General features: G+C 39.9%; 1 protein-coding gene across 18 annotated transcripts in view; it reads left to right on the top strand.

Moving 5' to 3' along the window:
* The window catches only part of KANK1 (KN motif and ankyrin repeat domains 1), a 242537-nt gene that overhangs the window by 170995 nt on the left and 57479 nt on the right, over positions 1–14063 (top strand). For 17 of the 18 annotated variants that reach the window (XM_055350730.2, XM_031014270.3, XM_055350714.2 and 14 more), the window contains one exon: positions 3009–3128. In XM_055350730.2, the coding sequence (XP_055206705.1) occupies positions 3092–3128 (37 nt within the window). In that variant the 5' untranslated portion in view covers positions 3009–3091. Of the gene's footprint in view, positions 1–3008; positions 3129–10418; positions 10683–14063 lie in introns of those variants that run through there. The other variant, XM_063696438.1, reaches the window with a different exon arrangement.

Genomic DNA, 14063 nt, shown 5'->3' with positions numbered 1-14063 from the left:
CTTCTTTCCTTTGCTCGTTCATTTGCCCTTCCCTCTCTGGTCTTCCCAGTCTCTTTTTTTTTTTTTTAAATCTGCATTTGTCAGAAATGTATAGACATTCACTCCTATTCTTAAAAGACAGTGTTTATCCCTAATGCCTGCCTTTTGATTCAGCCAGCAATGACTGTGCACACAAAGGTTATTGCTCTCCAAGTTCAATGTTTTGGACCTGAACCAGTGCCTCTGTTTCCAAGAGAAAGTCAGGTGATTACCCCTTCATCAGGGAGATTGGAGCCATCCTATCCTCCTGGTGTGTCACCAGCCAGAAGCTAAGGATCAGCAGGGAGTGGATGGTTTAGAATCTCTTCTCTCCAGGTGAACACAATGCTAGTCAGTGTAGCTGGAAAAGCCACGCAGCGGGCAGGCTTGTCAGAAGCAATCTGTTTAAAAAAAAAAAAAAAGAGAGAGAGAGAAAAAAGGGTCCTTTTGAGTTTACACTGAGTTGCTTTCGCAGTAGTTAGCTTTGAACTGTGGTGCAAAGCCATTTAAACAATGAGGGAAATTTCACTAAGTGGCAAGAAATTCTCACCCTGTGTGATCAAAGCAATCAGCCATTTCCTTTTCCTTCCTTTTTATTTACTTATATTTCTGACCCCTTATAATCTTCGTGATTGTAGCCTGATAGTTTCCTTTTTTGAATAGCATTTAAAAAAATACCTTTTCTTTTCCCTGAGGGTTTTAAAGCAAATAAGACAGAAGGGGTCTAAATTTTTAGTTTTATTTTTGAGACAGTCTCGTTCTGTCGCCCAGGCTGGGGTGCAGTGGTGCAATCTCAGCTCACCGCAATCTCTCTCTCCCAGGTTCAAGTGGTTCTGGTGCCTCAGCCTCCCGAGTAGCTGGGATTACAGGCGTGCACCACCAGCCCTGGCTAATTTTTGTATTTTTTAGTAGAGACGAGGTTTTGCCATGTTGGCCAGGCTGGTCCCAAACTCCTGACCTCAGGTGATCTGCCCGCCTCAGCCTCCCACAGTGCTGGGATTACAGGTGTGAGCCACCGCGCCCGGCCTAAATATTTATTTTTAATAATTATTAATACAAAAGTAAGAAAAGAGCTAAAATCCATGATTTCATCACCCAGAGGCAACCACCACAGTGAACATTTTGGTACATTTACTTCTCATCGTTTAAATTAAATGTGTACATATACACATACATATTTTTAATAAAATTAGGTTTAGGATAGTATACAGTTTTGTTTTTCTTTTAACCAACATACTTTGAATATTTTACCTTATTAAAAACTTATATGATTTCAATGGCTGCATTAGAATTAGTGTATACAGATATTATTTTGGCATTCTGTTGTTAAGAGGTCATGTGGGTTTCTGAATTGACACTTTAATTTTCAACTTAGAGTTTATTTCTCCCAACTTCTTCTGATTTCATGGGTCTAGAGTCAGAGTTTGGGCACAATGGAAATGGAATTTCTATATGTACTGTTGTTTACTGTTTGCTAGTATTTTTCGGAAGGTATTTGCAAAAACCAAAGGGGAAACAGTGTTCTTTTTTGTATTTTTTCTTTTTTTTTTTTTTTGTTTTAAATTTTGTGATTGAAATATAAGTCTTATTATGGTAATCTCAGGTAACTTTTAAATAGAAATATCAATGTAAAATGAATATATTGCCCAATGTGGACCCCGGTGTTTCAGAACTATGTGCCGTGCTCTATCATTTTGTTACTGGAAAGGGGTCTTAATCTAGACCCCAAGATCTTGGATCTCTCACAAGAAGGAATTAGAGGTGAATCCATAGAGTAAAGTAAAAGCAAGTTTATTAAGAAAATAAAGGAATAAAGAATGGCTACTCCATAGGCAGAGCAGGAGCATGGGCTGCTCAACTGATTATACACACAGTTACTTCTTGATGCTAAACAAGAGGTGGATTATTCTTGTGTTTTGCAGGAAAGGGGTGGGCAGTTCCTGGAAGTGAGGGGTCCTCCCCTTTTTAGACCATATAGGATAACTTCCTGACATTGCCATGGCATTTGTAAACTGTCCTGCTGCTGGTGGGAGTGTTTTTTAGCATGCTAATGCATTATAATTAGCATATAATGAGCAGTGAGAATGACCAGAGATCACTTTCATCTCCATCTTGGTTTTGGTGGGTTTTGGACGGCTTCTTTACCACAACCTGTTTTATCAGCAAGGTCTTTGTGACCTGTATCTTGTGCTGACCTGTCTCATCCTGTGACTAAGAATGCCTAACCTCCTGGGAATTTAGACTTAAAATAAAGGTCTCAGCCTTATTTTATCTAGCCCCTATTCAAGATGGAGTTGCTCTGGTTCGAATGCCTCTAATAATTTGAAGTTTATCCAATGGCACAGTGGGAGATAATGAATTTTTGTTTAAGAGGAGGAGGACTGACTGGATCAGATTTGTGGTTTAGAAAGGTGGTTGCATGTAAGAAAGAGGCGTTGGTAGAAAGACTTCAGATATCTCAAAAGAATTTCCATGAAGTTAATCTTTTTAAAAATGTAAACATTTGGTGCAATAATTGCTTTGAAATTGCAGTTGAATAAATGAACTTTTTGAACCAGAATTTGGAAAGGAAGATATGCTTAAAAACCAAAAATATTTTGTAGAGTGCTACACATTAGGAAGTCATTTGTATTTGGTGACCACTTTCCTATTCTAGAGAACCAATTTTGTTTCCCATAGATTATTATGTGTAGAGACCCCCCTTTCAGTATGTAGCCACTCATACATCCGTGGGTGTTATCTCCATACTGCCAGGTCCAATGCAGTCACCTCCTGGATCTATAGTCTTTCTCCCCCCATTCCGATTTGCTTTCTCTGTTATCTCCATACTGCCAGGTCCAATGCAGTCACCTCCTGGATCTATAGTCTTTCTCCCCCCATTCCGATTTGCTTTCTCTGTTAGCAGTCATCTTTGTAAACGGAAGTCTAAGATTTAGTGTTGTACATTTTTTAAATGATCCATTTTGATGGGGCTCTCTTTATTGTTTCAGGTTGAATGCCTTTGAGAACTTGATGCATAAAATTTGCATGACTCCTCACTCCTTTCTGGATCTCTCATTGGACTCAAGCCAGCATGGCTCACACCACAAAGGTTAACGGCAGTGCCTCAGGTAACCCTGTGCTCTGGAGTTTGTGTGTTAAATGTATGTCTTTTCTCAAACTAATTTTTTATTCTCTTTAATAATGAACGGATAATAGCAAGTTGCCTAGATAACTAGGATTTCAAAGCAATTTTCTGTCCATTGAAGTTTGGGTTTGTTTTGTTTTACTCTCAGAAAATTTGCTTTTATCTTAGAGTCTTGCCCTGAAATCAGTTGAGTAAATTATTACCTAAGTCAATTCTGTTGAAGTGTTGAAAGACAAATGTAAATCCTGAATGCTGATGCAAATGTAATGTATACTCCTCTTGCACTTGTTTCTGAGGGATTGAATGAGGAGAGAGGAAATTAGTTTGGATGCCTAAAACCAATTCCTAGTAGCCACTCCCAAGCAGCTTTTGTTTGATGTTGCTAAACAAAGAGAAAGGAGGGAAGAGAAGTATATATTCTGTAAAATGATTCTCTTAGGAATATGCAACAAGCCATATTATGAATCATAAAGACCTGTATTTGAATTCTTATTTTGGTTATATTAGAGACTTACATAGTTTTACTTTCTGTTCCAATATTGCTTCTGTGAGATTCGGGAGAAATCTGTACATGAAATGCAGAGAAGATCCTCCTAAGAGACACATCACCATGGGGACAACCTGCCCAAAATGGCATGCCAAGTGTTCATTTCTTTTTTGAGTTATGTGCCAAATAGCTGAATGAGTGAGAATAGTAATTGTCTATGCAGAAATTTGTTCTGAGCGTCTGAGTCCAGAGTCGTACGTCTGCTGGCTCTGAACACCTTCAAATGACAACATTATATACTGGAGCAAGTGTAGAATTGGAGCCAGGAAACCTGAATTTGAGTCCTAGTTCCAGCACTAACCGTGAAATATTGGGCAGGGCTATTTCTCCACATGTAAACCATCAGTAAGTATATCCACCTGCCGGTTTAGGACCAGTGAGCGCACCAGAAACATACTTACAGGAGCTATGTAAGCCGTAAAGCACTTTTGAAGACAACAGCAGGAAGTGACCTCTAAAGTGGGCATTCCCAGCCCATGAATGTGACTTTTTATTCTAGCAGTCTCAGCTGCAAGTATCTCCTCTGGGTAGAACACTATAACCCAAACCCAGATAAACTCAGTTATTTGTTCTGGGATGACTGATCTTTCCCTGTCCATTCCATTTTTGACCTTTTTACTGCCCAGCTTCTTGAGACTTTTATAGATTCTGCTGTGGGACTGCTATCAATAATAAAGACATGAATGATAATATCTAACATTCATTGAACACTTAATATGCACCATGGTGCCTAAAATGCTTTGCCTGCATTTTCATACTTAATCCTCACAATAATCTAATGAGATTAAGCTATTATTTTACTGTCATCATCATCCCTATGTAATGTCACAGAGAAGTTCGGGGACTTACTGTAAATGAAGTAAGAAAAATCAGAATTATGGGCAGTGGCTCACACCTGTAATCCCAGCATTTTGGGAGGCCGAGGGGGATGGATCACCCAAGGTCGGTAGTTCAAGACCAGCCTGGCCAACATGACGAAACCCCATCTCTACAAAAATACAAAAATTAGCCAGGCATGGTGGCGCATGCCTGTAATCCCAGCTACTTAGGAGGCTAAGACAGGAATGGCTGGAACCTGGGAGGCAGAGGTTGCAGTGGGCCCAGATTGCACTACTGCCCTCCAGCCTGAGTGACAGAGTGAGACTCCATATCAAAAAATAAAATAAATCAGAATTATGATGACTTTCTCCAGTAAAATATTTGGTGAGAGAGGAGATTGAAACATTATGAAATTTCAAGTGTAGTGGGTGGGTTTTAATTCCCTCTGATGATGTGGTTTCCTCCCTTGCCCTCCATTTGCTTCCATTCACATGCTCAGGGGAAGGGGTGTTTAAGATTGTTGGTGCCTCAAGACCTCAACCTTCTTCTGGTGCCTTGGGCAAAATCCTTTCTTCATGGGTTTAGATACCTACCCCACTAATTCCTTTCCAACTTGGTTTGTTCTGTACTTACCTTTTTTCTTTGTTCCTGAGATCTAATAAGCAAGCTGTAACTTTTCCTTCCCACCTGGTATCCTGCCTAACAGGTCTGGGCATTGAGGTTGAAAGCAAAAGAAAGCTCTCTGATTTGTGACTTTCAGGGTGTCAGAGTATGAATTGTTACTGCAGACAGTTATCTGGACTGTGCAGGGGAAGATTTTTTACTTATTCTAGTCACCATGACCCATGTACATCTATAAGCAAATCTAATTAGAGACTCAACCATAAACAGTAATATATATGCAAACATACATATATGTGTATGTGTCTGTATATGTATATACACACATAGTAATATATACATACATATATGTATATACAAACACAAATGTGTGTACACCATATATATGACACTCATAGAAAAAAAAAATTTTTTTTTGAGATGGAGTCTTGCTCTGTCACCCAGGCTGGAGTGCAGTGGCGTGATATCGGCTCACTGCAACCTCTGCCTCCTGGGTTCAAGTGATTCTTGTGCCTCAGCCTCCCACGTAGCTGGGATTACAGGCCCATGCCATCACGCCCGGCCAATTTTTGTATTTTTAGTAGAGATGAGGTTTCACCATGTTAACCAGGCTGGGGTTGAACTCATGACTTCAGGTGATCTGCCTACCTCGGCACTTTGGGATTACAGGCATGAGCCACCGCACCCAGCTGAAAATTTAAAAGTATAGATGCATGTTGTATTGTCTGAAAACCAAAACAAAAGCAAGAATTACTGGTGATAATACCACCTAGAAATAAATGTCTTCCTATTTTTTATATAGTCGTCAAATGTTATATATTTCACATGGTTGAGAATATGTTAATAAAAATCATTCCTTTACCTTTTCCCACTTTGTATTACAAAAGAAACACCTCTCCAATGTTTAAAAACATACTCAATGTAAGAGATGCGGGTTATAAATACACTTCTATGCATGTAAATAACATTTAGAGAACCTAGATGAAGATGAGATAAAGAGGGCTTCATGGCAGCTAGTGAGGGCCAATTACTGGTCTCCTATGAGAAAAGGATAAACTATTTCGGTTTAGTAGGAGTTTCAGATGTGGAGTAAATTATATGTTTCTTCAGTTTCCAAAAATTGCTGCTTGGGCTTCGTAGAGCATGAGGAGAAATTTCATGTGACGATGGAGTCAGGGCAGTGGCAAAAGAAGCACTTTCCATAGTCTTAGTAATAAAACAAGCAAAAGAGGAGCCTCTGGGAAAGGCCAAACCATGCCCTTTGCACAAAATACATCCGACGACTGATCATCTCAAGTTGACATCCCCATGTAACATTTAAATGGGATAAGGGGTGATTCACAACCTTTTATACTCTGACTTCCCCTTGGAGTCCCTCACGGAGGCTGGGTAAAAGAAACTGCTTTTAAAACGAGCTATTCATTAATGCTGTAATTTGTAAAATGTATTGTGCCACACTTCAGACATACAAAATGTGTGAAAGTTATATAACAAGCACCTTTGTACACACTACTTAGCTTAAGAAATAAACCTTATTAATATAGGCCAGATATACATGAGCACCTGCTATGTGCTGTTTTAGGTACTGGGGATACAGCAGTGAACAAAAGAGGCAAAAATTTCTGCCCTCAAGGATTGTACATTCTAGGAAAAGTTAAAGTCTCCTGTGTACACGGTTGCCAGAAAAAAAAATACTAAAAAGTGTTCATTGTTTATCTAAAATTCAGTTTAATGGTGCTCTACTTTTGTGTGCAGCCCTACCTGTGTACCCCTTCCAGATTGCACCCCCTGCCCTTCCTTACCACCAGCCCATCAAAATCAATCATTCCTCGTAGTGTTATCTCTTTTTCACCAGATCCTCCATCCTACTTCTCTTGATTGGTACAGTATTGTTTTCATTAATTCAAAACATTTTAGGCCAGATGGGGTGGCTCAGACCTGTAATCCCAACACTTTGGAAGGCCGAGGAGGGAGGATTGCTTGAGGCCAGGAGTTCAAGACCGGTGTGGGCAACATAGCCAGACTCCATCTCTACAAAAAAAATTTTTTTAAATTAGCCAGGCATAGTGGCATGCACCTGTAGTCCCAGCTACTCAGGAGGCTGAGGTGGGAGGATTGCTTGAGCCCAGTAGTTTGAGGCTGCAGTGAGTTATGATGGTACCACTGCACTCCAGCCTGGGTGACAGAGCCAGACCCTATCTCTAAAGCAAAAGACAAAAAACATTTTATTATGGTACTGCTAACAGTACTGCAGTGTCTTTTGTTAAGGAGGTAAGAGCATCATAAATTGCTCTTGACTGTTCTCTCATAGCCAGCTAGGAAGTAAATGGTGATTGTTGGTTAGGAAAATAGCTGTGTTTCTTTGGGGTGTAGGGATGAGGCAGTCTGCTTTTTCCCCAAGTTTCTGAATCATGTTGTAAACTGGATGCACTGATTGATACCTCTCTAAACACTAATGTTGTGAAACTTTAATTAGAGCTTAGATATGCTTTAGAAGCCAAATAACAAGTGGCTTATTTGTGAAAGAAAGATAATAATAGCTATCCTACCTTCTTCACAAGGTGGTTGTGCGGGGAAAAAAATAATAGCTGTAAAAACACTTTTTAAAACATAAAGTGCTGGTCAGATATCAGGGGATAGCACCATTCCCCTTATTCTCTTGTCCTTGTCATGAGCCGCTGATCAGGAAACATCCCAGGTACCCTCATGTCAGGCCCTGCTGGACGCCATGATATTGGGGCCAGAGTTGTATTAACATCCTCGTTAAACCCAGTTAAATGACATAAATGGATGAGCACTGGGAGGTGACTTTTTATGCCTGCTCTTACCATCTTTATTTTTGCTAATAGTTGCCTTCCCCAATTTATTATAGCTTTTCCCTCATGCTATTTCTTTTTTTGCAGCCTGGATATATATTTTTTCCGACAGATATATATTTATTTATTAAAGATGCTTATTGAATTGCATTAAAATGTTATTTAGGCTGGGTGCGGTGGCTTACGCCTGTAATTCCAGCACTTTGGGAGGCCGACGCAGGTGGATCACCTGAGGTCAGGAGCTCGAGACCAGCCTGGCCAACATGGTGAAAACCCGTCTCTACTAAAAATATAAAAACTAGCTGGGTGTGGTGGTGGGCGCCTGTAATTCCAGCTACTCGGGAGGCTGAGGCAGGAGAATTGCTTGAACCCAGGAGACGAAGGTTGCAGTGACCCAACACAGTGCTACTGCACTCCAGCCTCCATGACAAAGTGAGACTCCGTCTCAAAAAAAAAAAAGTTATTTAAATTAATGATAACATAAAATTTGATAGGAAACCAGAAGAGAAGAATGACTCAAAATTCCACACTAGGTCTTATTTTTAGTATTTATTTTTCATCCTTTTCAGGCTAACAAACTTAAACACAGTTTCAATAAGCTTTTATAATTTGGATATCAGCTCTTGACTTTAACATTCTTTGCATTTTTCCAAGTCTTCATGGAAAATAGTTTTCAAATTATTATTTTCGATGACTGTATAGTATTCCTTATGGTGTTTCTAGCAGTTGAATTATTCTTTTTTTGTTTGGATGTTTGGACTGCTTCCACATTTTCCCTATGGTAGATGATGTTGCAGAGAACATCTTGCCTGGTCATTTTTCTCCTCCTTTTTTATTATTTCCCAACAATTTCAAAGAAGCAGGATGACTGGGTTAAAGGGCACAACGTTTTCATGGCTTTAGTAACTGTTGTGGGGCTTGAATCTTGTTATCTTGGTCAGTTATTTGGCTCCAGCTTTTGTCTCTATGCTGATCTTAAATGAGTACAAAGGCCACTGATAAGACCGGGTCAGCCAGACAGAGCCAGACTCATGGCAGGGTAGGCAGAATGCTGCAGTGCAGTGCACCCCACTCTCGCTTGTGTAAATATTTTTCTGGGCAGGAGCGTTTCTCAAACAGAACTCTGAGCCCACTGCGGTGAACCTGATAGCAGGAATTACGTGCTATTTGTCAAGTATAAGACTAGTTTGCAGTGACTGGTCTGGCTGGAACCCACCTGGTGTTTTCTGAGATCATCTGTAAGGAAACACACAGCACAGCAGAGGCAGTGTGCCCGTGGTGGTGAGTCTTAGACCTGTCATCTGTGTTAGCATTACCCCGAAGGCAGAGAGTTTGCTGATTAGAAACTATGGCTGCTTTAATTCATGGGTACCCTCCGTGACTTTTCAGGGTCTCCTGGCTGAATGAATTTGCAGAAGGATTAAAATGTGTGTTCTTATTTGTGCTTTGTATTCTCCCATAAGTAGTGTGTTGGAGACTATTAGAATAGCTGAGAGGGTAAAACATAAACACATAGGTAGGAGCCTGACATAAACACATAGGTAGGAGCCTGCCATAAGCACGTAGGTAAGAACTAAAAAGGCGTGTTTTCATTTCAGTTGTCCAGCCTTCCTTCCATACTCTCAGATGACAAAACACAAGTTGCTGAGCTCACACAGCTAATGACTAAGCCAGAAGTTGGACATGGAGAACATTTTTCCTTTGTTCGAGATTATTTATTATGTTGACATTTAAAATCAGAAGTGTGATATCTGTGAAGTTCTGATTAAGCAGATCAAGTGAAAAGGATGTATTTCAGAAAACTGCATAAAACCCTAAAGTACAGTGTTTAAAAATAAAACGTCCTCCCTGATAGGGATTATGTTGGTAAGTTACTTTTTTTCTTAGTATGGATTATTTCAAATTAATAAACATATTCTTATTCCTTTATTTATTGCATCATACAGCTTCATCCTAGTATTAGTGTGTTTAATAATTGCATTTAATTAGATTATGCATTTCAACTTTCAGTGAAACTGTAGTTGTTAGTCTTTTGAAGGCTAATTTCACGCTGAAATTTATAGATGAAATAATTTTCTTATAGTGGTGGTGTTTGAGAAGATAATGTAACCACTTCTTAGATTTCAATTTCATAACCCTTAAAATGTTGGGACCACCCACAAATGGGGGACACCCTGGGTTTTGAAGTCTTGCCTGTGTGGTTAATCAGAACCTCAGAATTCACCCAGCCCCCAGAGAGGTTTTGAAAAGCCCCTCGCTCATCAGAGCTTGCTTGTTTCATAAACTCTTAAGGCTTTGTTTTAACCTGTAGCCAGCTTCACCTTATAAGCTTTCTTGCTCCAAGCCTTGAGCCAGTCATAATGGCTTAAGCATCAGATTTCAGACAGGCGATTAGCTCTCCAGCTAAGCCAAGAAAGGATGATTTATCTTCCAGTGAGTACCAGCCTATTTGAGTGTAGGAAGGAGAAAAATCTGTGCTCCTGCTCCTGGGTACTGGGCAAAGAAACCCTTTGGTTGGGGATTTTTGTCTGGTACCAACTTTATAGGTGCCAACAAGAAAGAAAGAAAAAAACACATACAAAATAAACACCCAACAGGGAGATTCGCTGTGTTAAGAACTTGAGCTGTTGCTATTATTCTAAGAGACTGGGTAGCCAGTCAAAGGATTAAAACAGCCCTTCCTACAAGGATTTGAAAACTCTGTGCTCTGCTCTTCCTCAGCAGACTTCTCGTTGTGAGTATTGGCATTTATTTCTGATTATGCACTTCCCCTCTTTCTTGAATGAGTTGGGTGGGCTAGCTGAGCCCATCAAAGGTATAGCTCATTTGCTTCCTTTTCCAGGGTTTGCCTTCTTCCTGTGTCTGGGATAATTTCAGTTCATCTCCTTTGTTGCAGTTTCTGAGAAAGGTTTGTATGGGCTTGGAGGAAAATGATCGTGACTAAAGCTCACAGTCACCGCTTTGGCTCCTTTTCTATAAAAGGTGGTTTGATTTGATCTGGCATGAAAAATATTATCATAATTCTCAAATTCACAGAAACGATAAGTTCTTGCTCTTTCCTGACCAAAAAAAAAAAAATTAATTGCATTGGGTAGACTTCTCTAATAAAACCTTTAAGAAGACCCATCCAGGAAATCAGATTTTATAAGATTCATTCAAACAGTTGTAGAAATTCTAAGTTCAAAAACCAAAAAGCAGACTATTTTCTTTTTCCTTCCTCGGCTTCTCTGTTGGATATTTTTGGAGTGAACCTTAACTGAGTTACTCATTTCCACATGCTTTAGGAAAAGTATGCTCATGTTTTACAGGCTAAGCCTGGTTCTGCTTTTGAGCTGCAGTTCGTTATGAATCCGGAAAACACAGGTTTTTGAAATGCAGCCCATTTGTACATATAGCATTAGTCATCTCAGCTGGTAGTTCTATACGATGAGTTATCTCACCACTTAAAAATAAGTACGCTGCTATTTTGAGATTTAAAAATATATATAGTGACCAGATTTCTTATCCTAGTTAAAGCAAGCCATGGCTGAAACTCAGATTAAACAATATTCTATAAAAATGAGAAGGCCACTCTAATCAACAGATAGAAAAACAGAACTATAGACATAAGGGAGAGCTGTGCTAAGGGACAAATTGTTGGATTTGTAGGATTTGTTCTTATCCTGAAAGTTAAATCTTTGTACTCTTACCTTGTTTATGGCCAGATTTGCCTGATCCCTGATTTCCCTCCCAACTGGATCAGAGGTTGTGGAATTGGAATTTCACCATACAAACCTTTACTTAAAGGAGGTAGTACTAGAGTAACCATTTATGGAAACAGTTTGCTACTAATAGTTACTAGTACTGAGTTTATTTTAGTTCCTTTTTCATGATTTTATTCCATTGGAAAAGTTTTCTCTCAGGGATCTTTTATACTTTGGACATGATCTCTGTTAGGCAGAAACAAAAGATAGCTGTGTGGCTTTCTGAATTTAGTCTCACAATATTTGGTTTAGTTGATAAATCCCATCCATCAGCTTTGCAAATAATTTTGTGAAAACATTGATTCAGCTTGTCCTGCCCAATTTTCCCATCCCTGCCCAGTTTACTGAGTGCCTTTTCCATTTGCATCCACTGTCCATTAGGCCAAGGCGTTTGAAGTGTTTCTGTACAGCAGGTACATTTAAGACTCTCCAGGAAGAAAGGGGGAAGAATATTCCAAACTGAAAACATCAAAGAGAGAGATGGGGTATTTCCAGTAACTTATATGCCCAGTGCTTAATATCTTAAAAACCGTACTCATGTGCATCAACTCTTACTTTTTTCTAACTAAAACCAGAAAAAAGTTCTCTCTTCCTCTGTTCTCAGTATCCCCGTCATGTAAGTCTATCTACCCAACACGGTGCAGCCGATTTATTTATTTTTCCCTCAGCATTTTTAGGTGGATTGACTGGGATGCTTTATTCAACTCAGGGACGCACCATGAATATGTTTTTTGGGGCAACCCGTTTGGCATGTTCCCCCTCAGCTGTGAGGACAAAGACTGGTTTGTCTTCTTGTGACCTGGCAGAGGAGGCAGAAGTACCTGCTGAGCTTATGCAGCATGTACCCCAACCGGTGCCCCACCTCTTCAAGTGGTGAATCAGCCTGATGATACACTGATTTTTAGAACACACTAGGGTGGAGACCTGGAAGTCTGTACACTGGTCGGGGAGGGAGGGATGGTTTGCATGTCAAACCATTTCAACAATGCAGCTTACAGGAAAAAAAAATTAATTGCAAAACACTGTGATGCCCTTTGCCACCAGATTTTTCCATTAGCACCACACTTTATACAGCTTCCAAGTCTGCCCCAGGGACAACTGTTTGGCAGTGTGAGGGGAAATGGCAGCATCACATCATAAGTGCAATGATTGTTACCTATGAGCCTATCCGGTAAGGGATCTGAGTGGGCCCAAGCATCACACATGTGCTGGAGCTGAGTGTTCTCTGAGGAACATGCTAGGATATTACTTGGGTGCTAGAAAACAGCAGCTGGAATTCACAACACCTCAGGACGCTGATTGTAAATGAAGAATCCTGAGACTAAACATCTTCTAGAAAGGTAAAGGGGGCTTAGGGCTGGGGGCTTTTCCTCTGGGCTCTTATCCTTTGGCATGTTGTCCCTGGATGCTTTGAGATGAGACTTTGCAGATACTGCTGAATTTCTTTCTTTTCTTTTTTTTTTTTTTAAATACTGCTGCATTTCAATTGGGCCGTTGTTTGGGGACTACTGGAAGGAATGTTATGAAACTCCATAGAAATACTTCAATTCAGTGAGTTCATTCATTCAGTGGCTCACTTTTAAATGACCATACAGATGTATTTGGCAGAATACATCTTTGCCATTTTCCTTCTTTGTGTAATGGACCAGCCCCGAGGCTGCGAGCATTGGTCCTTCTTTGCCTTTTTCTCCCTGCTTTGTGGTTTTGTGTATGTAAGGATGGCTGGCAAGATTAAGGATCATTGAGCTTTGTATTTTCTGTTATTTTTCTGTCTCCCCAAACATTTTCACTTTCACAAACTTTAATCTCTAACTATTATTCCCTTATCTTAACTCTGAACTTCTGTTTTGGACCTTATTTTGTCTGAAATCATGGTCTATTTCCGTTTCTTCAGTTCTTGTGTCTGTAAAAATCACAGTAGGCCTTACCGGAGGTCCGTGACTACAGGTACTCAGAGACCAGCTGTATCCAAAGAGTTGTGTAAGATAGGGGCATCTGCTCCCTCCCAGTGCTGTTTCCCAGCCCCACCCTGCCCTGTTCCCCAGTTAGTGTCTTTGCTTTCTTGACCTGGATATCTTTCCCGTATCTATTAATATAAGCCCTTCTTATCCTTCAAGTCTTGCTACCTCTCTTACCTCTCCCAACAGGCATTCTCAGATACTCCCAATGGGAGTTCCTCTCTTCCTCTTCTTTATTCCTTTCATTCTGTTATTATTCTATTATTATTTCTATTAAATAATTGCCATCAGTTGCTTTTAATTAAGAGTTACGGTTGTGTGCCTCACTAATCTTATAAACTTGAGTGTTTTAAGAGGCAAGAATCATGTCATCTTCTTCATATGCCCAACAATGCCTTGCTTAGTAGTCCTTGT

This window comes from Gorilla gorilla, chromosome 13 (genome assembly GCF_029281585.2).
Source record: "Gorilla gorilla gorilla isolate KB3781 chromosome 13, NHGRI_mGorGor1-v2.1_pri, whole genome shotgun sequence".
NCBI lineage: Eukaryota > Metazoa > Chordata > Mammalia > Primates > Hominidae > Gorilla > Gorilla gorilla.
This window is presented reverse-complemented; position numbering and strand designations above follow the sequence as displayed.